The 27,731-nt window shown below is 37.8% G+C and overlaps 2 protein-coding genes and 1 non-coding gene across 5 annotated transcripts; 1 reads left to right on the forward strand and 2 right to left on the reverse strand.

Annotated features, from left to right (window-relative positions):
- Positions 1–3,953: 3,953 nt before the first annotated feature.
- On the reverse strand, positions 3,954–21,736 carry MYNN (myoneurin). 3 transcript variants are annotated; one of them, XR_009402513.1, is made up of 9 exons: positions 21,100–21,735; positions 19,955–20,251; positions 14,398–15,191; positions 13,513–13,672; positions 10,643–10,821; positions 9,643–9,726; positions 8,539–8,625; positions 6,536–6,856; positions 3,954–4,879 (listed from the first exon to the last, which is right to left on the reverse strand). XR_009402513.1 is itself a non-coding variant. In XM_059391580.1 (8 exons), exons 2-8 carry the CDS (start codon positions 20,218–20,220, stop codon positions 6,594–6,596), a joined length of 1,833 nt encoding a protein of 610 aa, XP_059247563.1. In that variant the 5' UTR covers positions 20,221–20,251; positions 21,100–21,735; the 3' UTR covers positions 6,496–6,593. The 3 variants fall into 3 exon arrangements, 2 of the variants coding, with proteins under 2 accessions (XP_059247563.1, XP_059247564.1); XM_059391580.1 differs by lacking the exon at positions 3,954–4,879 and having other exon boundaries at positions 6,496–6,856; XM_059391581.1 differs by lacking the exons at positions 3,954–4,879; positions 9,643–9,726 and having other exon boundaries at positions 6,496–6,856; positions 21,100–21,736.
- Positions 21,737–22,910: 1,174 nt separating this feature from the next.
- On the reverse strand, positions 22,911–22,983 carry TRNAV-AAC (transfer RNA valine (anticodon AAC)). The gene has a single exon. It is a non-coding gene; the product is annotated as a tRNA-Val (tRNA).
- A 1,772-nt stretch (positions 22,984–24,755) lies between these two features.
- Positions 24,756–26,855, forward strand: ACTRT3 (actin related protein T3). The gene is made up of 2 exons (XM_059388058.1): positions 24,756–24,955; positions 25,937–26,855. The coding sequence occupies exons 1-2, from the start codon at positions 24,756–24,758 to the stop codon at positions 26,853–26,855; spliced, it is 1,119 nt and encodes a 372-aa protein (XP_059244041.1).
- The last annotated feature ends 876 nt before the right edge of the window (positions 26,856–27,731 follow it).

Raw genomic sequence — 27,731 nt, forward strand, 5'->3', positions numbered from 1 at the left:
TGGGGAATCTGCATTTTTACAATCCAGGTCTTTAGGCTTATTAAAGTTTAAAAATCAATACTCTAGTTTTCTTCATTCTTCAAATTCATTTTTTAATATGTACTTTTTTAAATGTACGTACAAAAAGTACACAAATCTTTTTTAAGAAGCCTCCATGCCCAGCGTGGAGCCCAATATTCGACTTGAACTCACTACTCAGACATCAGAGCCTGTGCTCAGGGCCCAAGCTGAGATCAAGAGTTGGGTGTTTAAACGAATGACCCACTCAGGCACCCCTTGAAAAGTACACAAATCTTAACTGAACAGGTAAACGAGTTACCACAAAGCTAACCCACCCATGTCAGCCATGACCTAGATAAAGATAGTAAATGCCACATGTTTAAAGAAGCTCTTCCAAACTTCTTCCAAAAAACACCACTCTCTTGCCTTCTAACATCACAAGTAGTTTTGCCTGCTTTTGAATTTTATATAAACTGAATCTTAGCAGAATACACTGTCTGACTTCTTTTGAACAACATTAACGGGATTCATTCATGTTTAATGTAGCAACAGTCCATCTTTTATTGCTTTGAAGTATCTGTAATATGCTGGGTAGTAGAGGAGTTTATAGGATTCTGGAATGAGATGGCCTCTCATCAGGCTAAGCAGGGCACAGTCACATGAAAGTAAATCTTGGTAATGAGATTTGTTTGTCCAAGCTAATCTTTGTTCTTCTGTGGTATGGAGGGGACCCAAGAGTTTCTATATTCTCTCAAAGGGAAACTCAGAAGGTAGCTGAGTAGGAAGAAAGCTCATGAATGGGAAAAAAAAAAGGGGGGGACTTATTTTGAGCCTGCAGGAAGGTAGCACAGGCGAAACCTGCATCCTGATCTATACCGGCCTGCTTGAGACAGAGCTGCAGAAGTGTGAGAGTTCTCCACATTTCTTGGAACTAAGATGAGGCCAACTCAGTCAAGAACTACCGGTATTTGACCAAGCTAGGAAAAACCTGATCGCATATTTCACAAGCTGTGGCCTACTGCATCAGAGGCCAGTAGGATGCCCAGAGTATGAAGAACTGAAGACGTTGTCTTCCCTGATAACATTGTATCACGTTAAGTCCCCTTCATATACCTGGACACCAGTTTAAAGAGGAGACGAAGGATAGAAATAAGAGCATTTTCCCAAAAGTTTAAGCATTACCTCAAAATCTTATAAATTGTATCTCCTTTTTATCAAACTAAGTTTTAAACTGGCTCAAAAGTTAATTTTTTCCTGACTTCCCATGGGGTATGAGCTCAAGAGGAAAGAAATTCAAGTTGTCAGAAACTCCACTTCCTCTGCACACCTGAACTGTAGTGAGTAAATCTGCAACCATATAAGTTTCCTTCCACTTTCAAGATCAGGCTCGAAAATACAGCCTCTGATTACAGTGTTGCAAATCATATTATGCTGATCATTTTAGTGTTTGAGATGTGAAAACAAATAATAATGTGCTTTGTATTTTTTACATATTTGACAAAAAATGATCCTGCACCACACTGCTTTTCAGCTAAATAGTAGTATTCAATGTCTTAACTACTCAAACCATATCCACCTAACTTCTACTCCTGCTATTAATACAACTGCCTTCTCCAAGGGTCATCATGCCCCCATTACCCAACCCAAAGTTGTCTTTGATTTGCAGCCTATTTCATTTCTCTGTACTGTATGACCAGTACAAAACACTTGCCTTCTTAAAACTTGCACTACCCTGGTGTTCTTCTACTTTTTAATCTCCTTTTTCATCTTTTGCTCATTTTTTAAAAGGAGGGTCCACACCCAGTGTGGAGCCAAAGCGGGTCTTAAACTTACAACCCTGAGATCAAGGCCTGAACTGAGATCAAAAGTGAGATGCTTAACTGAGCCACCCAGGCACTCCTATCTTCTGCTCGTTCTTTAAATGTATTTCCCCAAAGATTTTTTTAGCTTTTGTTCTTTACCATATCCCAGGGCTGCCTTAATCATTTCTATTGCAGTAATTATTAGCCTTATGCTACAAGATCCGTATCCCTAGCTTTAACCTCTCCTAGATTTGGGGCTCCATTTCCAAGTACTGCTAGACATTTTCACAAGGCTATTGTACCACCAACCAAATTCAGTGCATCTAAAATAAAGTCTTCTCTGCCATAAACCTCTTCCTTATCTTCCCTATCACAGTTAATGGCATCACCACCTTCTTAATCATTAAGGATCAAAACTTAAGGTGTCTCGGGGCACCTGGGTGGCTCAATGGGTTTTAAACCCTCTGCCTTCGGCTCAGGTCATGATCCCAGAGTCCTGGAATCGAGCCCCACATTGGGCTCTCTGCTCCAGGGGGAGCCTGCTTCCTCCACTCTTTCTCTGCCTGCCTCTCTGTCTACTTGTGATCTCTGTCTGTCAAATAAACAAATAAAAATGTTAAAACAAAACAAAACAAAATTTAAGGTGTCTAAGTCAGGGTTAACCGCAAGGAAAAGAAACAGATTCAAGACTATCTAAGAAAAGGGGGATTTACTGTGTGGATGTAACAGGAAAAAATAACTGGCACCCAGGGGATAAGGAAATAAAGCATAAAGCTATGCCAGCTCAAGAATGGGACTGCAAAGCCAGACACCAAGGCCACACCAATCTCTCACAGGCAATCAGTGGCTTGGTTCTGTGAACCTATTTCATTCCCTTGCTTCACTCTATAGATTAGCTTTCTCTGCTTATTCATCATTTCCTTTATATTTCGATTAGCTTCACACTGGTCCAGTTCTAAATTATCTTTCACTTACACGTATGCCAAAACATAACAGTCTCTGAATTTCAGAGCTCAAATTATTGAGAATCTAACTAGCTCAGTCAGACTTAAGAACTGTTTCTCCCTGGTAAGGTGTTCAATTAAGCTCTGGACATTGATATGGAGTCATATATTATAAATGTGGCTGTCTAATCCTCTAATCCCTGCCCTTCAGCAGTCAACTGTGCTTGGGTGTGTGAGATTATAGGAGTTACAAACCTAGTTGTTCAATCCTACTCCTTCAGCACAGGTTAAGGACAGAGGACTATTTCATGTAAGATGGTGTAGGCATAGCGCTGGATATGTCTTTGACTCCTATCTCCTCCCGGTTTCATACTTTCTTCATTTGGCCTATTTCAGTTAGCTGTGTGCACATTCCTTCCCATCACCATCATCCATCTCTTCTGGTTTGTCTATGCAGGGGAACAATGGTCCTTTTTCTGTCCATTCAACTCTCACTGACTGCTCCGTAGTTCCTTCCTTGTCTTCCCCCATTAACACTTGACATTCTGCCTTGTTTTACTGACATTATAGTCACGTCTGTCTTTCCCATTTGACTTAAAGGTGGCATTTATCTTATCTTTGTTAGGTTTATGTATCCTGATCTCAATTTTCCAGTATCTGAAATACTGGCCAGACATTTTAATCCAAATAGATGTTCACATCCATGATGTTTACTTTAGTATATTCTTCTTGAAATTAAACACCCTATTTCTAGATCGTTATTATGTCTACCTGATAATCACCAAATTCCTTAAGCAAATATACCAAATCTCTCTTGAATGAATGGAGCAGGGGTCGCAGAGAATCAAAGAGTAACCATATCACTGTCTCAAGAAATTAATGTTCCAGTAACTAAATCTCCATACTGTTCATAAATAATGAGTAAAAATGTAGAATTTACTAGGCGGTATTTCTAGGTAAATTCTAAAGACTCAAAAATCTGAGTATAAAATGGAAATTTCTATCAAGAGCTTCAATTTTAAATGCTTCCCAAAAGAAAACCAAGAAACATTTAGGCTATCAGTTCTCAAAATCTGGTTACATTAAAAGACCCGTGGAGATTTTCTAGCATGTACATCCCAAAGGCCTAAGGAGGGGTGGGGCTTGGCTAGTATTATTTTTAAAATGTTTCTGATATGCATCAAATGTCAGAACAGTTATTCTAGGATAATTTTAAAAAACAAGAACATGTACATTGTCTTTATAAATGTACATTTCAACTACTCTCATTTGTACAATTTCAGCAGAACTGAAACATACAGAAGTAATAAACTTTTACAAGAGAACAGATGGAACCTTTTCTTTAAAAAAATTTTTTCTAAAAGTTGTCTATCAAAATCAATCTATAAAATTAAACATAAAACAAATACCATTTAAAAACATCAAAAAATCATTTATATATAATCTATGGTTTCTTTTTTAAAATTCTACAGTCTAACAATACAGTAGAAATAATCTAATACATACAAAATTATTTTAGAAAATAATTTCTCAGTAAGATCTTCAACATCCTAAACAGACTTTCAAAAATGTAGTCATATTTAATTAAGAATAGACTTCCACAAACTGTATTGTAACAAATATATTTAAAAATGGGCAGAATTAAAATGGTAATTATGAGTGTTAGGATGATACCAGATACAACTGAAATATATCCACATTATGATAAAGAAGAGTATAGCATTATGAGAAGAATCAAAAGACAGGAACCTCAGCCTTTGAGACTTACTATATGTAACTATGGAAGAACACCAAGCCATGTCAATTTAAAATAGAATTATTTTAGCTATGAAGCAGATAGCGTGATGAAGAAAAAGCACAATAAATCAACCTTAGCCATTCCAATCCAGTAATATTAAAAATAATAAGTTTGAAGACTAGTCTATGTAAATGCTAACTACCATCATATTAGTGGAAATTTGGTAACTACTGCTCTCATAAAATTTTGAAATCACTGTAGATTTTGAAATTTTATTCATTAGATGCTTGGATTAATGAAGATGTGAATTAAATATAACCTCTCCATTTCAGCAGACTTCTTAAAGAGGCTGAGTCTTTTAATTTTCTTTAATTTCTTCACATTCCAATAAATTCCTATTGAATTTAAGCCAGAATAGATTAGTTGAACATTTTGTAACTTTGTAAATTGTATTTAAACCAGTATATTAATACACAAGCATAATTAGATTTCTTTGATAAATTATTAAATACTAAGCTTGATGTCTATTATACAAAGGCAACAGTTCAAAGTCTATTCAGTTAAGTCAGTCCCACTGGTGGCAATCCATTGTGAAAATGCTGACTGTGTTGGGAAATGGTCACAATCTCCACAAGAATTAAGGAGTTTTACTATATCCTCTTCTAGTTGGTTCCTCTGACTAAGATGCCAGAGAAAATACAATTAAAGAAATCAATACCCAAAACCTCACATTAAATTTATTATAGGTGTAATTTAAAGTCAGAAAACAAATAAGCCACAGCTAAAGCAATGGCAGAAATAAGAAATAATGTCACCATGGTGTTTGATCGGCAGTATAGGAATTGACTCTGTGGAACTGATAATTTAATGTCCAAAGATTAGGCAATAAAATAAATCAATTATGTGGGAAAAGTGGAATGGGGAAGACTGGTAGTGAATATTAGAATGATATTCTATTTTCTACATTCAGCAGGAAGGAAAGAGACTACTGTGAAATTATGACAACAGCCAAATGTTATGGTTTAATTTATAAAATTTTAAAACTCAAAACTCACAGAAAACTTAAATATAAAATAGTTAATAAACTGGCTTTCTGGTAACTCAAATGTTTACTTATAATTGAAGCTGGTTTCTTAACTCTCTTTGTAATTATTATGTGTCAATTCAGAGGCCAAGTGATTTAGAGTATGCATTAAGTTTATATTTAAAAAATTCCTTTTAGAGCTTAGTATTTTAAAAAGATTATAACAGGTGTAAGAGAGGCTTATCAAAAATTTTCAAAACTCAGTATATTTTCCTCATCGCCAGTAATCTAGAAACCTATTAAAACATAACCTGAATCACATTTTTAAACTGTCTTTTAACAAGGTAAAAAAATCAAATGATCTATTCAAAACTCATTTTGCAAAAGTAGTCTAGGATAACTCAGTTATTGAGTCGAAAGTACTGAAGCTTGCTTTTCTCCAGAATACTGAATTCTAAAAGAACAAAAACGTACATACAGTTTTCTAGCTTTTAAGAAAAACACTTTTTAAAATTCATTAGAAAAGTTACCTCCAATGGAATATATTAAATAGCACAAGTCTTTCAGTACCTAAACTCTCTTAAGTAGAAATATGAAAATTTACTTCCCCCCCAGAATTTATGTATTGATCTATGGGGCTGGGTGACTGCAACATTCTTGGCCGGATACTATCCTGGATTTTGCTTAAAATTTTGAGGGAAAAAAGAAAACTAAAAAATCCCACAGGTCAAAACTGACTCATATAAATGGAAAGACTCCACTTCAATAAATGAAAGGCAATTTAAAAATGCAAAATAAACATGAATTAAGGCAGCTCTAAAAGAAAATATAACTTACCCATGCAAAATAGTACTACTACAGTATAATTCACTCCTTAACACGCTGTGTTTATAATCTAGACATAAAAGCTAAAAATCAAAACAAGCGTTGCAGTTACGATGCAGCATCAGGTGTTTACTTCAGTGAATGAAAAATAATGGTCACAACTCAAATGAATGGTAATTTAATATGAACATATGCACCTTACCAGAGATGTTTATGTTTACTACCAGAGACGTCTTAGCAATTCCATATTCCTCACAAAGTCAGTATAACTGCTGTAAAAAAATCAACTGTGGTTCTGAATACCCATTCACAGTTGATCTCAACAATGTATCTGATGTAGGAGACTGATTATCTGTGACAGGCAGAAGGATATGGTGGTCCTCAGTTCCAAGTGGAAGAGATAGTGGTAAAGTCATATCAGAAGGTTTCACATCCAATGTTTCTGATAACGGACTTTTTTGTATAGAATCTTGTTCACTCAAGGGATGATCCTCTATACTAGAATCCAGAACTTTATCTGCACCTAAAATAGAGGGAAACAAATTTAGGCTATCTTTGAAAACAAAACAAAACCCCACAGACTAAATCTGCTTACCATTTCAGAACATTGCATTCCAACCTCCACACCTTTTACTCATGCTGTTTCTCTTACACTGATTCACATTCATCATCTATTCAAATCCAATAGGGGCCTCAAGCCTAGGTTCAAGCACAAACTTGAAATTAAAATGGACTTAACTGTTCTAGACTAGGGTGAACTGTTATCTATTTTATCACTCGCTTGTCAATTTTTCATGTGCCACCTTGCGATATCTCTCTTACTGCTACTGATCATTCTACTTCAGTATGCCCTGAATTCTCAACCAGACTATAAATTCCTTAAGGGTATAGATCAAGTTATGCTTCCCTAATTCCTTAAAAGTACTTAATAATAGTGCTATATACATAATAAATTTGTTTGCTGAACATATTAATTAGTTCATACTATTCTCTGAGTTCAAGTTCAGAGGTATGGCACTTTTGTTTATTTCCAGAAGTGAGAAATTTAGCTCCACTTAGGGAGTGATTATCACCCTGACCATGATACACTTTTGACATCAAATTTTCCATCAGCTTTATCATACTCCTGTCACTCCAAAGTACTTACATGATTTCAATCTCCCGGTCTTCATTAGACAAAACTGCCTATTAACTTTCATAAAACTGTACTTCTCTGTTCTTGCCAAACCACTCTTCAGTTCAACCAGCCAAGAATGTAACCTGCACTTCCCAAAGACTCCTCTTACAATGCTCTCTCTGCCTGAGACAAATGCTCTTTTTCCTATCTCCATCCTTCAACCTTCAAGTTCCCTAGAATTAAGCCTTTCCAAAACTTATCACAGAAAGACTTTATCTCTTCTTTGACACTTTTGTATCTCTATAATACCCTACATTTTATCTTGTAATCACAGTTATTTAGCTTTCTGGTCTCCCACACTAGACTGCAAATTCTTTGAGGACTAAGAATGTGCCTTGTTCAACTTCATGTATCTTGCAGTAATGTGTACTTTGGAGGTAGAGGCATTTTGTGTTTGTTCAATTAACAACACTGCAGTTTTCAGAAGTTACTGACTTAATCCTTATTATATTTCTATTCACCATCAGACTTGTTAACATCTCTACACACTGAAGAAGCCTAGTATTTTGTTTCTAATCATGACAAACACAGTAAAACTTTTTCAAAGATTTATTTTAAGCAACAGACTTAAAGTTTTATAGTCTATCCTTCCATTTCTATGTAACAATTTGGGGCTACCTATTCCCCTATTTATATCTTTCTATTATATTCCTTCTTATAGGTCTCTGGATTAGGGCTCATGATGCCCTTTTCTTCACATAACTATAGTTATTCCCAGGTAACCCAGACTCTAGTATGGAGAATAGTGATACATACATATATATATGTTTTTTATATTCTTTCACTCTTGAAACTCCATAAATCAGGTTTTTAAGAGGAAATATCTCAAGTATTGTTTATTAGAAAGTCAATTTGGAAAGAAATTCTTAGTGAACTTATCTACAAATTATGAAGCTCCCTTCCTAATATGGGTATACCTAATTTTCAAAAATATATACCTAATTTAAGCTGTCAAAATGTGCATCTCAAAATTTTAGGAATAGCACCAATATGAGAGCACCAAATTTTTATAAAACACAAACATTTACCGGAATGGACTTTTGTTTTGTGCTTCTTTAAATTTTTAATATCTGTGTAAGAATTTCCACATAATTCGCAGATAAATGGCCTTTCTCCTGAAAAGCAAGTTAAAAAGTTTAAGCTCAATATCTTAGAAGCTGCTAAGACAAAAATATCAATGCCTATGAACAAAGTGCAAACACTACTATACTGTTTAAATTTAGTTTTAAATGATCTTTTTAATCACTTGGTTATAATACAGTGAAATGAAAACTTCTATACATACTAGGCACTCCTTTACTTTATTACACAAAGCATCCCCATTTCTGGGAAAATGGAGCATGTTTATTAACAGAAATTTAATTACGCTTTTAATTCTATTAGACATTTAGTGAGTGCGAGTTATCTGCCAGACCCTAAGAGGAACAGCTAAGGGAAAAAAGTGTAATTATGGTTTCTGCTTTCTGGCAGCTTACAAATTAGAAAATCCTTTAAAAACGGTGACAGAATAAAATGCTACAAAATTGTAATTCCTCTGAAATAAGAACTGTTCAATGCTTTATAAACAAAGAGCGTGAGAAAATAGATGCTTATTAAATGTCTACTAGGTGCTCACATTACTCTAGATAGGAATCGTGAGGAATAATTTTAAAAATAAAAAATCACAACAGTATATTTTCACTTTTGATTTCATTTCAAAATGGCATTTTCCTTTAAGTTAATTTGTTCCATATTTTCTTCATACTACACAATACTATTACAAAAAACATGTCAATGCTAAGTTCATTCTGAAAACCTGCTTACGGAACGCTATTTGATAAGAAAATATATTATCTTGATATTATCTATTCCTTTTCATTTTTTGGTATACCTGTGCAACTTAATCCAAATTAATCTAAAAACTATTATTATCTGGCATATTAGAAAGTCTATACAATTCTAGACCAAATTTAATTAATACTACTTCAAATAACTAAAAAAAAAAAACCAAAGCAAGTAAAGTTAATATTTATACATTACTATAGGTAGAGTATGACTAGATACCATATAGTCCATAATGGTTTAAAAGTCAAGGTTTACATAAAAAGAAATTAGAGAGAACCAAAAATAATACGTTCTCCCTAAACACAGACCTGTATGGGATCGAAAGTGTTTGTTGAGCTCTCCTGAGGAAATAAAACTTTTCCCACAAATACCACATATGTATGGTTTTTCACCTAGATGGAAAATAAAAGATAGCGAAGTGGTGTACTATACCAATATAATATTTATCAATTACAATAATCTAAAGTAACCTGAATTTAAATTAAAACCTCTTTATATATTGTATTTTAGAGGTATCTTCAGTGTGAACCTACTTAGATGAACATTAGTAATTATTTTACACTGTTCATGTAACCTGATGCTTTTCATATAATAAAACTTGATTTCTGCAAAATTCTTCCAGTAGACTAGAGTTGGGCAAGAAGTTCAATTTTTATATGATTACAAACATATGATTAAAAATTCATCAATCCATTACTTTCATTCTTGCTATCTACTATATTAAGAAGAGTAAGATTATTTAGGAAAGATCTGGTTTTTTTTTTTTTTTTTTTTAGGAAAGATCTGTTTTTAAAGGTACCCTATCAAAACTGAAAATAAACTTTGAGTATGATTTGCTTCAAAACTGATACTCTGCCTCTGAAGTATCCATTTAATTTGCAAATCATAGAATGTCTGCATAGGAAAAGTCCTAAGAAGTCATAAAAATCTATGTTCTACCTAAACCCACCCTCACCCCATAATTTCACTCTACAGTTTTACCCAAGAAAAGTAAAACAGAGGCTAAGGAGTTTTTCTAAGGTCATAAAATATAACTCAAGTTTATATACTGTCAAAACTACCTGATTTTAATGTACACAAGTTAAATGATAAAAAAAATTCCAACCACCATTATTACTCTAAAAAATAAATCTGCTTTAATAGCTAGTATTTATGTGAAAACCACAAACACAAAAAGCTTCAACAAGCACAAACGCAACAGATATACAACACAAAGTCTATAATCTATTTTCCTTAAGGGCTCAATTTCCCTTTTTCTTTCTTTTATTTACAGCTTTTCCTTATTTTAAACATCTGTCAAATTCTTACCTGTATGTTTTCGAGAATGAGTGATAAGAGAACTAGAGACAGCAAATGCCTTCCCACAAGTATCACACACATAAGGCTTTTCTCCAGTATGCCTACGAACATGATAGGTCAGTGTGCTGGCTTGAGCAAATCTCTGTCCGCACCTATCACAGACATATGGCTTCTCTCCACTATGCTTCCTATTCATAAATAAATATAAAGTTATAGGCTGGTAAGTAAAACAATTTGGGCCAGTCTCTGCAATAAACATCTTTCATACAGTTTTCACGCAGTATTTTATTTCATCTTAACAGACCAAAAATACTATTTAAAATTAATAGTTTCAATGTAAACTGTCAAAAATAAATGTTTTGGTTGTTATCAAAAAACCTGTTCTAAAATTAGTTAACAAAAATTGTGCCAAGCAATGAGGTATCACCTCACACCAGTCAGAATGGCTAAAATTAACAAGTCAGGAAACAACAGATGTTGGCGAGGACGCGGATAAAGGGGAACCCTCCCACGCTGTTGGTGGGAATGCAAGCTGGTGCAGCCACTCTGGAAAACAGTATGGAGGTTCCTCAAAAAGTTGAAAATAGAGCTACTCTACGACCCAGCAATCATACTACTGGGTATTTACTCCAAAGATACAAATGTAGTTATCCGAAGGGGCACGTGCACCCAAATGTTCATAGCAGCAATGTCCACAATAGCCAAACTATGAAAAGAGCCTAGATGTCCATCAAGAGATGAATGGATAAAGAAGATGTGGTGTATATATATATACACAATACTCTGTAGCCATCAAAAAATCTGAAGTCCTGACATTTGCAACGACATGGATGAACTAAAGGGTATTATGTTAAGTAAAATAAGTCAATCAAAGAAAGACAATTATCATATGATCTCCCTGATATAAGGAATTTGAGAGGCACGGCAGAGTCTTGGGGGGTAGGGAGGGGAAAAAAATGAAACAGGATGGGACCGGGGAGGGAGACAAACCATAAGAGACTCTTAGGAAACAAACTGGGTGGGGGACAGATAGGGTGGCTGGGTTATGGACATTGGGGAGGGTATGTGCTATGTTGAGTGCTGTGAATTGTGTAAGCCTGATGATTCACAGACCTGTACCCCTGGGACAAATAATACATTATATGTTAATAAAAAAAAATTGTCATCATCTTTATATGGTTGTCAAGTATGCTCCTAATACCACAGGCAATTATTTTCACTTGTCCATTCATGCCTTTTTTTTTTTTATAGATTTTATTTATTTATTTGACAGAGTTAAAGAGGGAACACAAGCATGGGGAATGGGAGAGGGAGAAGCAGCAGGTCTCAATTCCAGCACCCCAAGATCATGACCTGAGCTGAAGGCAATCACTTAACAACTGAACCGTCCAGCTGCCACTCACTCACTCTTTAAAACTCTTTCCTTAGCCGATGTCCTTGCTTCCTGTTTTACTGAGAAAGTTTAAGCAATCAGAAGAAAATTTCCACCATCCCAACTCTCAACCTATAGAGGTACTCATGTATTTGCTGTTCTTTTCTTAACTCTAACATGAAGGTGACCCTTCATCTGAACTCAACTACTCCTATTTGCATAATGAAGATACTATCCTATCCCCCATTCCTACTCAGTATCACTCCTGTATTTTCCTCCACCAGTTTTCCCATCCCATTGTATCACAGCATAAATATACTGAAGTCTTCAATCTTTTAAAAAAAAAAAAAAAAAAAAAAAAAAGACCCCTGACCTCTTTTGCTCCTCCATTTCTCTGCTCCCCTTTATCAAAAATTTGAGTCTCCAACTGTTTCCACTTTCTTATCTACTATTCTCTACTAGTCTCTGCTAACATTGCTTTTGTTAAGAGCACTGCTGACCTCTCACTCTACTAAATTCAACTGAATTCTTAGTCTTTACCTCCCTATCCTCAGAATTTGACAGAGCTGACTGCTCCCTTCTGGAATAATTTCCTTCACTTGGATGTCTACTCTTGGTTTTCCTCCCAGACTGGCTGTTCCTTCCTAGTCACCTCTGGGTGACTCTGACTCAGTCCTCTGGTATCTTTTCTATCCACATTCATTCCCCTGGTGACCTCATTCATGTTAATAGCCCTAAATACTATCAATACACTGAAGACTCCCAAATTTGTACCTTCAGCTCAAACCAGTCCCCTGAGCTACAGATTTACATAACCAATGTATATCTCCATTCAGATGTCTAATAATCACCTCAAATTTAACATGTTTGGATCTCCAGTCCCTCCTAAACTGCTCTAGCCACAAATTTCCATTTCAGTTAATATTAATTCTATCTAAGGCTTGGGTCTGTAAGCCTCAGAATTATCTTTGATTCCACTCTTCTTTCCTCCTTTCATACCCAACATCCAATCTGCAGCAAAATCTGTTGTTCTACCTTTAAAGGTATGTCTAGAATCTGACAATTACTTATCTCTTCCACAGTTACCACTTTGGCCTGTATCATTATCACTCTGACTTGGATTTTATCTATAGCTTCTTAACTGGTAACTTTGCTCCCATTCTTGCAATCTTACATTCTTTTTCTAATATTGCAGCCAGAGTCATATCCGTCAAATGTAAACAAGATATATTACTTACTTTTCAATCTCAAGAGTAAAAGCTTTATAATGACCTACAAAATCTTATACAATCTAGATGCCCTATCACCATTCTAATCTTATGTCTCTCCCTTATTTATTCCTCTCCAGTCACTATGGCTTCCTTCTGGTTCCTTGACTATGTTAAGAAAATTTAATGGTGGAGCCACAATTAGAACTCTGTCCTGAGTGCTAATAAAGTAGGCTATTCCAAAGACTACGGTGAATAACAGACTCAAAGACCAAACAACTCATTGTTTTGTTTTTTACCTTGCATGAATCTTGAGATTGCTAGAAGTTGCAAACTGTAAATTGCATACATCACATTTATAAGGTTTTTCCTCACCATGATGCATACGACTATGGAAGACCAGCTGGCATTTCTGAGCAAATCCTTTATCACACAATTCACATTTGTATGGCTTCTCACCTAAAAGAACAAGCAAATAAAATTTATATTTAAAAGGAGATATTGTTTGAGCTGCTTGAACCACATAAGCTTTCAAAAGAGTTCATCAACAGTACTATTTTCAGTATTCAGAAAATGTTAACTGCTAATAGTAAAAAAAACAAATGGGATTTTTTTCCGGATTGTCTATTGAAAACATTAGTAGAATTAAAAGAAATCAGTGTTCTCATTTCATAATAGTGAAAGGTGATCAATGAGAGAATTGAATCTTAAAATGTACAAATCTAAGTGTACTGACAAAGGTTAACACAGGGGCTGAGGAATGAATGTGTGTGTAATTCTAAGAAACATGTTCAGAAGTCGACACTCTAGGAAGCAGAAGGTAAGATGGTTGGCAAAGTCTGAGAATTGTCCTGAGTTGTAACTACTTTTTGTCAGTTCTCTTAATCTGTTTGTTAAATACTTAGCACGCTAGAATCAAGTTTGTGTTTATTGTAACTATGAGAGAAAATGGCACAAAGACCTCAAACATTAGGACTTCAGAGTGATCAGCAGCAATAAAACAAATAACCATTAAATACTTGGTCACAATTACAAATAAATTTTCAACAATCTAACATGCATTTGTGAATGCAAGTATATACCAAATGTTGGTCAAAAACAGTCAACACTGCTTATTAATATGTTCTGTACAAAGATGTTATTTCAATATAAAAGCAATTTTATCTCCCACAAACCAGTCTTACCTGTATGAGTTCTTACATGCGTTTTCAGCTGGTTACACTGGGTAAATGCCTTTCCACACAAGTGGCAGACATAAGGTTTAACTCCTTTATGTATTCTCATATGCCTTCTCAAGCTGCTGGCTTCTGAGAACATTTTCCCACATGTGTTACACATTGGCTTGGCCTTGGAATACCTCTGATCCAGCTCTTCCCCAGAGCTCTCCAGCTCGTAAGAATTCTTGACACTGGCTATGTTAGACATAGAGTGTTCCTTTAGAGCACAGTTGGGTTGTGATTTTCCACGTTTCCGTTTCACTGTAACAGTCTGCACAATATCTTGTGCTGGAAAAGTATTTTCCACAACTGACGTCAACTCAAGTTCTGAATTATCATTTCTTTGTGAAACTTGATCTATTACAGGTGTGGATACTTTATTTGCATCTAAGAATAATTCAACAGACGCGTTCTCTAAAATGTCACTGGGATATTGCACTGTTTTATTCTGTCCTGTTTTCTGGGAGTTGAAGGCCTTCTTCTTCTTTTTAGTTTGAGATGACTTCTTTGCTAAAGCCCCTTGTTTAGGATTGGCCTGAACTAAATCTGTAGACAGTTCTGATTTTTCCCGACTGTTATAATCTCGTAAAGTAAGGAGACAAGTCTGTTGATTCAATTCAATGTTTCCAGTAATACTAGATATCTCTGTAGAAGAAGGATTAGCAATAAAAGCAAAATCTTCCATCTTTATTTTACATTTAGTGACCACCTCTTCCACCTTGAGATAGTCAGCAGCCTGGTGAATTTCTTTAACATTCCAACTGTAAGGAAACAAGGCTAAATGACAATATTCTGAACAAAGAAAAGCTATTTGTGAAAACAGAGCTGCACATAAATTTCAATGTCTTTTAAAAACCTAATGCAGCAAAATGATGAAAAAGGCATAACTAAAAGAACAAATTTACAAAAATTCATTCACTCATTCAGAATAACGTGTAGGCAAAAATCTCCAGTTTTGCAACTTGAAAAGATGTAAACAATTCGTTACATACTACATTATGTACCACTATGAGAAAATAAGATGTTAAATAATAACTGTGTGTTTTAAAAAATACTGGCAACACAAAAAGTAGCTGTTGGCAACTTATTGCCTCCTCTCATTCATCCTGAGGCCTATTCAGATACAACCATCTTTTGTGGACTGACAACAGCGAGTCTAAAAAATTACTTCCTGTCATCTTTCTATGCTCCCCTGTGAGGGACCTTAACTGTGCTTCTGAAACTTTCTCATGCCTGTGAGTCACCCAGGTATCTTGTTAAATGTAGATTCAGATTCTGTGGGGAGGTCTCTGGTAGGACCTAAGTGTCTGCGTTTCTAATATACCTGCTGGTGATGCCAATGCTGCTGGTTTACTGATTATACTTGGAAGGAACAAGGATTTAGAATGCACTCAGCTCTAACAATCCTCGTGTGTGTGTGTGACTCAACTCATGTTAGTTGGAGAGTCTGTCATTACTAGAATTATATAAAAAGACTTAAGTTCACCCAGTTCAACATTCCAGTCAATATTTACTAAGCATCTATCATGTGTGGTCCACTAAGAGGAATATTTAGAAATATCAGATAGTCCCTGCCCTTCAGAAGTTTATATTGCAAAGAAAAATTGTTTAATTTCTCTAGTACTGGCTCTGGCATTACAAGGTGAATTCATCACGGTAAGTCAGGACATTTAGGCACTTTGATTTTCTTAGCTATAAAATCTGAGAGTTGAGGGGTGCCTGGGTGGCTCAGTTGGTTAAATGTCTGCCTTCAGCTCAGGTCATGATCCTGAAAACCTGGAAGAGAGCGCCACATATGGCTCCCTGCTCAGCAGGGAGCCTGCTTCTCCCTCTTCCTCTGTGCTCTCTCCTTCCATCCCTCAAATAAATAAACAAAACCTTCATTTAAAAAAAATTTGAGAGTTGGGGCACCTGGGTGGCTCAGTGGGTTAAGGCCTCTGCCTTCGACTCAGGTCATGATCCCAGGGTCCTGGGTTGAGCCCTGCATTGGGTTCTTTGCTCAGCGGCAAGCCTGCTTCACCACCCCCTCCCCCACCGCCTGCCTCTCTGCCTGATTGTGAGCTCTGTCAAATAAATAAATAAAATCTTAAAAAAAAAATCTGAGAATTGAGTAACTACTAATATAAAAATATGACCCTTTTAAGTATCTGCAAATAAACATACACACACACACAGAAACACACCCTCCAAGCAAACTTACTACTTGCCATTTCCCCCAAATAATATTAAACTCTTCAGGAAAAAAATGTATTTTCCCTGTCCCCTCTTCATTATACATATAAACCAGAAAACGGTTTTAGTCACAGCTGATTAATATATAGTGCTATTAATACATCTTTAAAAAAAGAGTAAAATTTGAAATTAAAAATTAACTAGTGTCATAAATCACTCAGGTCTTCGAACATATACTACAATATCTATAGATCTCTATCCATTTTCTCATCATCTAATGAAAACTTCTTTCTTTCAAATGCCACCTGTATGTTTCTTCTTTTTTTTTTTTTATTTAAGAAATTTGTCAGAGAGTGAGAACAAGCAGGAGAGGCAGGCAAAAGCAGGCTCCCTGCTGAGCAAAGAGCCCAATGTAGAGCTCAGTTCCAGGACCTGGGTGTCCCTGTTTCTTCTTTTTTAATTTAACATTACACTGGCTTTTTAAAAATTGCCTTTCGTTATATATATAATCATTTTTCAGCTCATTAAGTAGGTTGATAGGCCAGTTTGGAAACCTAATCACAAGTTTAGGGAACATTTTATTTTCTGGGAAAATATACCCTGAGTTCCTAAACATACTATAAACTCTTGGAATATAACCTACTTGCAAATGGAGTCTTTTCCCTAGATAAGAAAATATTACCTAAAGACTTCTTATGTCCCTCAGTTATAATTTTGGAATATATAACAAATGATCTTTATAATGAAGTTAATTCTTTATTTGCAAAGATAAAGCACAAATGCTCCAAATATAAACACAATCTTGTTCATCTTTTATACAAAGTATTTTGTTTTTGCCACATATACAGTAGCATTAACACTTTCTAAAAATGTTATGCTTTTCCTTAAGCATGTTTATTAATTTTGTTACAGTCTATTATTAAATTATAATAAATGAGAAATACCACTAGAACAAAACCAAATTTATCACTCATTATACTAAGGCCTCCAATTATAATTGTGACTTAGTGTTCCATAAAATGAACCACCAAACACATAACAAGGTCTGGTAGCATTTAAGCCCAATACAAATTGGCACATTAATTGTTCAGTACTGATACAATATTTCATACCAATTATTCATCTATTTCATAGACAGCCTATAATCTCAGTTACGGTTAAGAGAACCAATCAGCATCTGTTCACATCAATAACTGCTTTTGTTTACAAGCATGAAGTTACAGTGCTTGCAAACTTGCTTTCATCTTTTAAACAGTCACTGAAAGTCATTTAACTACACAGTGCCAGATATATGGCTAAACACTTTACATGAACAGTTCATTTAATTCTTAGGACATGTCTATGCAATCCGTAATAATTCATTTTACATACAAATGAAGGCTAAGAGGTCCAAAAAAAGCTAACTTGTACAAGATCACAGTGTGTTAAAACTACGATTTGATCAAGGAAATCTGGCTCATGAGTCCACTTAATTCTTTATTTTTTTTTCCACTAAATTTAATCACTAAGTTATATACAGACTTTCTACTTTTGATGTAAGCCTTCTCACATCTGTGGCTGGGCTCAAACAACTAGTTCCCAGGAAAGGTATGTACCAAAAATTCTTAATTTGAAATTAAAAATTAACTAGTGTCATAAATCACTCAGATCTTCAAACATATACTACAATATCTATAGATCTCTATCCATTTGCCAAGAGCAAAAATCTGGCTCTTTTCACATTGGTCCTTTGCATGAAGGCTCAAAGTAAGATGCTCTTCAGTGTGTTCAAATCAATTCAAGATTGTTCTGGAAAAGTTAATTGAGAAAGGGAAACTACTAAATTGAAGATCAACCCAAATTCACTAGTTTTATGGTTATTTTATATTACATATTCTAAATATTTAAGTAAGAGGCACCTGTAGAGTCAACTATTCAGTAAGTTTAAATAATCTGTCATGTGGGTTAATCTATGACACTGGTCTGTTCCTTTAATCAATTCATATAGAACTGACTCAAAGATGTCATCACCCCAAAATTTAAAAATAATTCCAAACAGTACAAATGTTTTCTTTTCAAAAGGATTAAGGAACATCCTGCTTCTAGCTTTTTAAAGAATAAGCTGCAGTGTAAAACAGAGAGAGGGATTCTGCTTACTGTGTTATGTGTATATATATACTGTATATATATAGAGAGAGAGATCATCTAGAAAAGAATGAATGAATATTTAATCGAAATGTTAACAATGATTATCAGTGGGTGGCAGAATTTCAGGTGTTTCCTTTTGGCTTCTTTCCTAATTCTCCAAAAATTGTGGAGTTAAAGGAAAAGGAGAGTAGAAAAGGGTAGATAAATGAAACTAATGTTCATCAGGAGGAGGGCCTTCAAGTAAATCCTTGATCTTTACACTAACACCAAGGTAGTTATTACCATCTCACTTTTACAGATGGGGAAACTGAGGCCTTCAGAGGTTGTATCTTGCTCAGAGACACAGTGACTGACAGGATAGACCTAACTCTAAAGCCCATAATATTTTCATGTCAGATTATGATCTAGTCATGTTCACACTTTCATAAGAGATAAAGAAAACAGGAGTAATTTGATAGGTTTCTCTTCCACCTCCACATTTCCCTCCACAACTAATAAATGCATTAGTATTAAACTTAATTATGTAGTTCACTATGCATGGGAGACACACAGCACCTACATTATCAAATTCCTCAGAATCTACTTCTTGTTAGTGCAGTGAGAGCATTAAACATTTCAAAAAAGCATTCTAGCACCTCAGATCTGATTTAAGCATTAGCACTGATAGCTTTACAGAGATAACAGGAACCACTGCCATTTACGCTCCAAGGAAATTATTTTCCTGAAACAAGATCAGGAAGAGGTCCTGCACATTGCTATCTATGGTTAGAAATGGGAGTATTACCAAATGAACAGAGGCTTATCCTTCTTTCTTCATCTATACTCCCTTACCTCCACCACCATAAGAGGTAGGGGATAGAGTGAGAGAGGGAAAAGAGCAGAGGTACAAAAAGACCAAAGAAACTGGAATTCACTTAGAATTCATTGTATATGTTCCTCATGTTTTCATAACTGAAATCACAGGCTTTATTTCAGTAGATAAATCAAATGTGTCAGAAACAAAGCTTTAATCTTATTAACGCCTGTGCCTTTTGTGCTTAAGAAATGCAGTCTGTTCACCCCAAATCAGTAATACTGACTTCTTTATTAAAAACAACAATAGTATTGTACACATGACTATAAGAAGACTCCAAGTTAAGGGACTGAATGGAAAAAATACAAGTCTACTTTATCCCCACAGAATGCTGACTAGCTTTTATAAGTGAAAATAAAATGTGTACTTTACCTGTCAAGATTTAAAGTTCCTGTGTATATGAACTCCAACAGTTTCTGAAATCCATCAGCCTTCACCTGACTCTGATCAAGGAACACATTGTTCTCAGAAGTGCTTCTGTAGATTGCACCAAAATACTCACTAAATGAGGCAAGCACATTCCTATGAGCTTTAAACTGGAATTCCCCAATCACCACAGTGCAGTCACAAAGAAAACCTGCTTCCCGCTGTTTGTTCAGTCTCTCTAAAAGGTGCTCACAGTGGTGCGAATACTGCATTTTGGTATCAGAATGGAATTTTACCCTTGTTCTAAAAGACAAAAAGAAATAGCAAGTCAGTAACCCTAAGTTTTCATCAAACATCTCACCCAAGCAATTGGTAAAGGGAGAAGGGACATGGGACAGAACATGGACAAAAACAAAGTCAGTTCTCATTTACTGCCTCCCCCAACGAAAATTCTTATCAAACAGAATAGTTTAAAATGCTGAAGGGTAAGTTCCTGTCTATGTTACATCTTGGACAACTAACACAATCCTTGGGTCACATAAATAAATGGCGATATATGAAAACACTTGCATGACCTGAAAAAAAGCACCGCAAAATTTCACGCTTTTGCAGAAATAGAACCTTCAGACTTTCAAGCTCAGTTCGCACGCACATGCTGGGGAAAAAAGACAACAAACCACTAAGAAATGACCCCCTTTGAACAGATGGCGAAAAAACACGGTACGAGTTCTTTAAAATTGCTCTCAAATCACTAAAGCAGTTAGTTTCCCTAGTGCACAGCTGCTTTAAAACGCCAAGTGGGTACCCAGGCGCGGAGAATGAGCAGAGCCAAGAGTTGTCAAGGTTCCGTCACTCGCCCGGAGGAAGCCACACCCCCTTTCTTCCCACTTCTCCATTCCCGACCGCAACGGAGAGTGACAACCAAAGCCAACGTCTCCCGGCTTGTGCCGCACTGCCCTTCGCCCAGCTCCCACTACCTCCAGTTCCCACAGCAGAGGTTGTGGCCAAGGCCAACATCGGGCTGCCTCCTCGAGCTTTCCACGTTAATACCTTCTCCCCGACCTGAACTGGAACTCCAAAAAGAGTGCCCTCCGATGGCCCAGGGTCTAGAGAGTGGGACTGGCAATCTAAGGGGTGAAAAAAAAACTCACCTAAAGCAAACCAAAGGGGAACAGTTTCTTCACGCTCTCTCCGCCATCTTGGAAGGACGTCACCGCGCCCCGCTCCGCCTCTTCCTTTTTTCTCTACGGAAACATCATATCCGGCCCGAGCATTCCACGGAAACGCAGGAGGCTCTGGGACTGTGGAGGTCCGAGCCTGGCGAGGACCGGCCAGGGTGGTCCGGAAATTCCACTCCTCAGCATAGTAGGGCCCCCGGCGAAACCGCAAACGTCATGAATACGGGACTTAAGGCTTTTTCACAGCGCCGCGCTTGTCTTCCTCATTCTGAACATTGTGGTCGGCCGTCGGCATCTCTTCGACGGCCCGCGGTTGGGCTGCACCTCTCCGAGGCCCTCTTTCCAGGAGCCAGAGTGTGCACTGCATGCTGGGGCTTGTAGTTCCTCTTCTTCTCCCATCATCCTCCCCTTCCTCGGGACCCCGCGAGTGCAGGCAGCTTGTGTACTTAGGCTCCTGGCCATGGGAGATTTTCAAGCTGAGACAGATCACCCCTTTTCAGTTTACGTACCCGAAAGCTCTTGAGACCCCCCTGGGTTTGGTTTGCATCAGCCGACTGCAGCTTAGTTTCCAGGATATCCTTACCTGTTACAAGTCTGAGATGCAGCAAAGCGGAGCAAAGCAGTAGGGTACACTGGGCACGCGCAACATTGCAGGAAGGTGGGCTTTATACCGGAAGAGGTTCTGCGTCTGGACCAGGAAAATTTTAATATAGTGATTTACATCGGATGCAGATTTTGTACAGTGAAGGAAAAGGATGCCAGATATCTGCGTAACATACAAACGTTAATATGTTAGTTAATATGTTAATATGTTAGGGTGAATTTTTCCCTAGTTTTTGGTGGGCGTCATAAGCCTCAGAAAAACAAAACTTCATTTTTTCTTGTTAAAAGTTGTGTCAGGGGCGCCTGGGTGACTCAGTCGTTAGGCGTCTGCCTTTAGCTCAAGTCCTGGTCCCAGGGTCCTGGGATCGAGCTCCGCATCGGGCTTCCTGCCCGGCGGGAAACCTGCATTCCCTCTTCTACTCCCCCCGCTCCTGTTCCTGTCCTGGCTGTTTCTCTGCCAAATAAATAAAATACTAAAAAAAAAAAAAAAGTAGTGTCAGGACTTTAGGATATTTACTTATGATTTCGTTTTAAAGGACAGCAACTGGAATTTATTCGTTTCTTCCGAGATTTTTCCAATTACATTGTTTCCTCTTTAGCTTCTTTTCTCTCGTCTGTAAAAATCATATTTGTGGATAAAGTCACTATCATTATGTTTATAACAGGAAAAAGCTGAGTTGGGTTCTTGATTTCATCTTTCTTATTTCTTTTATATTTTGTCGGAACCCTTTTCAGTAGAAATAGTTATGAGTTACCAGGTGTTAAGCGTGACACCAACTATGCATAGTATGAGTAATATATGGTCTCTTGGCGTTTAGGGGAATTTGCAATCTGAAGGGGAGAACTAATGGAAAATTAAATAACTTGTAATACAAAGAATGCTCAGGAGACAACAGGGCTAACAGTTTTTAACACCGTGTTTGCGCTCCTCTCTAGATTGTACATTACATTATTTATCAGTAGTTGTTTGGGAGTTGAAATTTTTTTTTTCTAATTTTGAAACATTTCTGCGTCTCCAGTGGTCAGTGAAAACATTTGCTGAATAAAATAACCAAGGTGAAAGTTCAAATTTATACTGTTCCACAAGTTTGTATTTAGATTGTCTTTTAGAAAGCTAGATTGGTAAAAGTGACACGGCCCTGTTTGAGGAAACCTGGTAGTAAAGAAAAATGTGTAGCATTTGTTTCCGCCCGGTTTCGAACCGGGGACCTTTCGCGTGTTAGGCGAACGTGATAACCACTACACTACGGAAACTTCGCTGGCTTGTCAGCTTCAGACTGGCCTAGATATGGATGTAGTTCCATGGACTTCCCGGCACTTAAAGCAGTACTAAGGTAGCTTTTATAGAAAAAAATACAAACAAACAGAAAAGGAAAAATGACTTCACTTTTAATTGTGTGATGCTGAAAGTATTTTGAAAGTTGGAATTTGCGTGCGATCCCCCCCTCCGCGCCCCCCCCCCCCCCCCCCCCCCCCCCCTCCCTCCCCCCGGCCCCTAGGGACGGACCGCTGCAGAAACCTAGCACTGGCTCCTTGCACTTCCTTTTGGTACACTCTCTTCTGTGGGAAAGAAATATTTTATTTGGCATTCTCTCCCCGCCACGCAGTGCTGAGAAGCCCGGGGCAAGTGCGGGGCTTCGTTGGAGTCCCCCTTCTTGCAGTGGTCTGCAGCAGCAAATGCCACCTCTGTTACTTAGTAACTTGACCCTTCCAGCCTCTGGTGGAAGGACGGGCTTTTTTGAATTTCCTCCCCTGCTCTCATAGACCAACCAGAGGTCCGAACTTGCCTACTTTAAAATTCTCCACACAGTGTGTAGAATTAAGGGGATAAAAAAAATCAAACACCAAGATGCACGTTTTGGCACGCAGTGTACTTAAATTATTCTAATCTTGCACTTCACATGACCGAGGGAATATCGCTTTTCTTGTAAACAGGCAGGCACGTCCTTATGCCTAAAAATCAAGTATTTTTAGGAAATGAGAATGACCTTACATATCACACAAGGGATAACCAGCTGAGATTCTTAAAAATCAATCAATCAATCAAAAGAAAAAAAAAAAAGCAAGACTCTACCATTTTGGTTTTGAGTACATTTTGCTTAGAAACTGCAGGAAAGAAACACAACGAAGTATTTGCCCATCATATAGAAACAATAATAAAAGTATATAAAACCCACTTTTTTTTTCTTTCAAGATTTTATTTAAATTCAAGTTAGTTTACATATATTATAGTATCAGTTTCAGGGGCAGAATTTAGTGATTCATCTGTTGCACATAACACCCAGTGCTCATTATATCACGTGCCCTTAATGCCCATCACCCAATTATCCCATCCCTCCCCCGCCCAGCACCTCTCAGTTTGTTTCCTATATTTAAGAGTCTTAAGGTTTGCTTCCCTGTCTTTACCTTATTTCATTTTTCCTTCCCTTCCCCTTTGTTCATCTGTATAAAACCCACGTTAAATCACAGCATTTTTTTCCTTTTTCTTTTCATAAGTTAAGGAGGGTTTCAGAAGCTTCTTCTGAAATTCAGCTTCTTCGACAACTTTCCCCTGTTTCTCTCCACCTTTTCCTACTTTCAAGGGCACATTCCAGAGCTTTCCATGGACAGATGCCTATTAGGCGGAATTTAAAGCCTTTGGAAAAGAAAATTGTTTTCATGGCCCACCCAGGTATTAGAGAAAGCCACTTGTAAAGGGCTAGATTTGTATCTTCAGGGAAGAAAGTTGGGTTTTCCTGATACTGGCATCCCTGGATTCCAGGGGGTGGCAAGTGACCCAGCCCCTGTGAGAGGCAATCGGTGGGCAGTACTTTGGAGAGTCAATGGGCCAGGCCTCTCCCTGCCCCCTGCGCGCCCTGGCCAGGGCGCAGGCCTAGTGGGGCAGGCTGGGGCCTTTGTGACGCGACGTTCCTGGCGGTGGGTCTGTTAACTCTGTCCAGGGCCTGTGCCCCCGCATTTTCCGCCCCACTGGCGCAGCCCACAGGCAGGGTGGCCTGTGTGGCCAGGCGACAGGAGGCAGCGGCGGCATGAGCTACTACCAGCTACCAGTGGTGATCGACAACGGCTCGGGAATGATCAAGGCGGGCCTGGCTGGCTCGCGGGAACCCCAGTTTGTATACCCGAATATTATCGGCCGAGCCAAAGGCCAGAACTGGGAGGCCAAGAGCGCGCTAGAACTGTGTGTGGGCGATGAGGCGCAGGAAAGAAGACACTCACTGTCCATCAGGTATGGCCTTCTCCCAGCAGGCAGGACCCACTAGGGGCAGGGGGAATCCAGATGAGGGGCTCAAAGTTGCCAGGATATGGAAACGAGGAACAGGAAAGTTTCAGCCCGCTGGTGCAGGCCACAAATCTCCAAGGAGTGCTAAACATCCAAGAGTGAACATCACTTGCTCTTGGTATCTAAACAGATGTATTCAAATGTATAAAGTTATTCATAAAATATAAGTTCATTAAGAATATCACTTAATTCATAGTACCCTCATCATGTGGGTTTCTTTAATTAATTTTAAAACTATACTATTATGTAAAGATTCCCTGATTTTTTTTTTTTTTAAAGATTTTTTTTTTTTTTTTTTTTTTTATTAATTTGACATAGAGAAACCACAAGTAGACGGAGAGGCAGGCAGAGAGAGAGAGAGAGAGAAGCAGGCTCCCTGCTGAGCAGAGAGCCCGACGCGGGACTCGATCCCAGGACTCTGAGATCATGACCTGAGCCGAAGGCAGCGGCTTAACCCACTGAGCCACCCAGGCGCCCAAGATTCCCTGATTTTTTAAAAATGATTTTTGTGGGGGCGCCTGGGTGTCTCAGATGTTAAGCATCTGCCTCCCACTGGGGTCATGATCCTGGTCCGGGGATCAGCCCTTCATCGGGCTCCCTGATCCCAGGGAAGCCTGCTTCTCGCTCTCCCACTCCCCATGCTGTGTTCTCTCTCTGGCTGTGTCTCTCTCTGCCAAATAAATAAAATCTTTAAAAAAAAAAAAAAGGATTATTTGTCTTCTAAAGGTGGGAAAAATGGAAATCAACAAAAATTGCGGAGGAAGAGAGTAGCTATGCTAACTGTTGCTGGCAGTTACCTTTTCTGACTGGCTGTCACTGCCCTAGAAAAATTAAAAGCTGTCATTGTAAAAAAACAAAAACAAAAACAAACAACAAAAAACAAAATAGCAAAACCTGCTGCCATTTATCTTATTGCTTTTCCTACAGCTATCCAGTGGAGCGTGGTCTGGTTACTTCCTGGGGAGACATGGAAATCATGTGGAAGCATATCTATGATCATAATCTGAAGCTAAAGGCCTGTGATGGCCCAGTCTTGATTACCGAGCCAGCACTGAACCCACTGGTGAACCGGCAACAGATCACTGAAGTGTTTTTTGAGCATTTGCAGGTTCCTGCCTTCTATATGTGCATCCAAGGGGTGCTTGCTCTCTTTGCCGCTGGCTTCACAACTGGCTTTGTGTTGAATTCAGGTGCTGGGGTGACCCAGTGTGTGCCCATCTTCGAGGGTTACTGTCTGCCTCATGGCGTCCAGCAGCTAGATCTGGCAGGTCTTGACCTCACCAACTACCTCATGATGCTGTTGAAGGACCATGGCATCATGTTGCTTAGTACTGCAGACAGAAAGATTGTTGCAGACATTAAGGAAACCTCTTGTTATGTGGTAATGAACTATGAAGAGGAAATGGCCAAGAATCCTGAGTTTGTAGAGAAAGTTTACCACCTGCCTGATGGAAAGATGATCAAGCTCCAGGACCAGCTCTTTCATTGTCCAGAGGCCCTCTTCTCTCCACATCTTATGAACCTTGATACCCCTGGCATCGATAAGTTGTGTTTCAGCAGCATAATGAAATGCGATACGGACCTGAGGAATTCGTTTTTCTCTAATATTGTCCTTGCTGGGGGATCAACCTCTTTCCCTGGTTTGGACAAGCGGCTAGTTAAAGATATAGCAAATATGGTACCTGCCAATACGCCAGTGCAGGTTACAGCTCCCCCAGAAAGGAAACTGTCAGTGTGGATGGGAGGCTCTATTCTTGCATCCCTGTCTGCCTTCCAGGACATGTGGATCACCGAGGCCGAGTTTAAAGAAGTTGGACCCAACATAGTACATCAAAGATGCTTCTGAATACAGATGAAATGGTTAGAAAAAAATGTTTTGAGTATTTGTGACAGAAAACTGTATATTATAAGTACCTGGGGGAACAGGAAGTATTTGAATTATTGGACTGTCCATGTCTCTTGCATTTCTATGTTGGGGGAAAATAATGGTAAAGTAAACCATTGAGTAGAGCCAAATTAAATGCTAGAGGAAACTATTCTTGACCTTGGAGATCTTGTACTTCCTTTGGAAAAAGAACAATTTGTAGTACAACATGTGTGCCAAATGAGTGATATAGATTTAAGTTTGTTAAGGTTTATGGAAAGAAGGTTGTTGTGAGGAAAGATTTTATAGCAAAGGTATGCCATCATGAATGGGGTGGCATTAGAATGGGTGTGTGGTAGAGGAGGAGGAAGAGGGCAGATATCCAGAAAAGCATAATGGAAAAGAGCCAGGGTCTCTGGACGAGAATGAACAAAGCATATTCAAAACACGCTTACCAGACTGGTGGTAGTGAAACGGTCTCACAGGGAACAGGCTAAGAACAAGTCTTTGTGTTAAATGTCCCATAGACAGAGGGGAATAATTAAAGACAAAAAGCAGGAGACACAGGAAATTAAGATGAATGTGGTTGTAGTTTGGAAGATAAATTGGACTGGGAAGGCCCTGGAGATTTGATCAGTTAATTTATTAATCTAGATATAAAGTAGTCAAGTTTTATACTCAAGATTATAGGCAATAGGAATTAAAAAGAAGAAATTGCAAAAAACTGACAAGTCTTGGTGTCAAATTAGATATGAATGGTAGAAGAAAGGTGTAAAATGACCTGTATTCCTGATAATGACGGCATTATTAACATAAGTATTTCATATCTGCTCTATACACTGCACTGTGCTAAGTGCA

This window comes from Mustela nigripes, chromosome 2, assembly GCF_022355385.1.
Source record: "Mustela nigripes isolate SB6536 chromosome 2, MUSNIG.SB6536, whole genome shotgun sequence".
Taxonomy (NCBI): Eukaryota; Metazoa; Chordata; class Mammalia; order Carnivora; family Mustelidae; genus Mustela; species Mustela nigripes.

Bases quoted from the DNA above. Each gene is read 5' to 3' on its own strand.
- MYNN (XM_059391580.1), bottom strand. From the start codon at position 20,220: ATGCAGTATTCGCACCACTGTGAGCACCTTTTAGAGAGACTGAACAAA. The intron at 15,192-19,954 runs GTAAAGTACACA...GTTTCCTTACAG, and splicing joins GGAACTTTAAATCTTGACAG to TTGGAATGTTAAAGAAATTC. The intron at 9,727-10,642 runs GTAAGAATTTGA...TTTTCCATCTAG, and splicing joins TCATTCTCGAAAACATACAG to GTGAAAAACCATACATATGT.
- ACTRT3 (XM_059388058.1), top strand. From the start codon at position 24,756: ATGAGCTACTACCAGCTACCAGTGGTGATCGACAACGGCTCGGGAATG. The intron at 24,956-25,936 runs GTATGGCCTTCT...CTTTTCCTACAG, and splicing joins AGACACTCACTGTCCATCAG to CTATCCAGTGGAGCGTGGTC.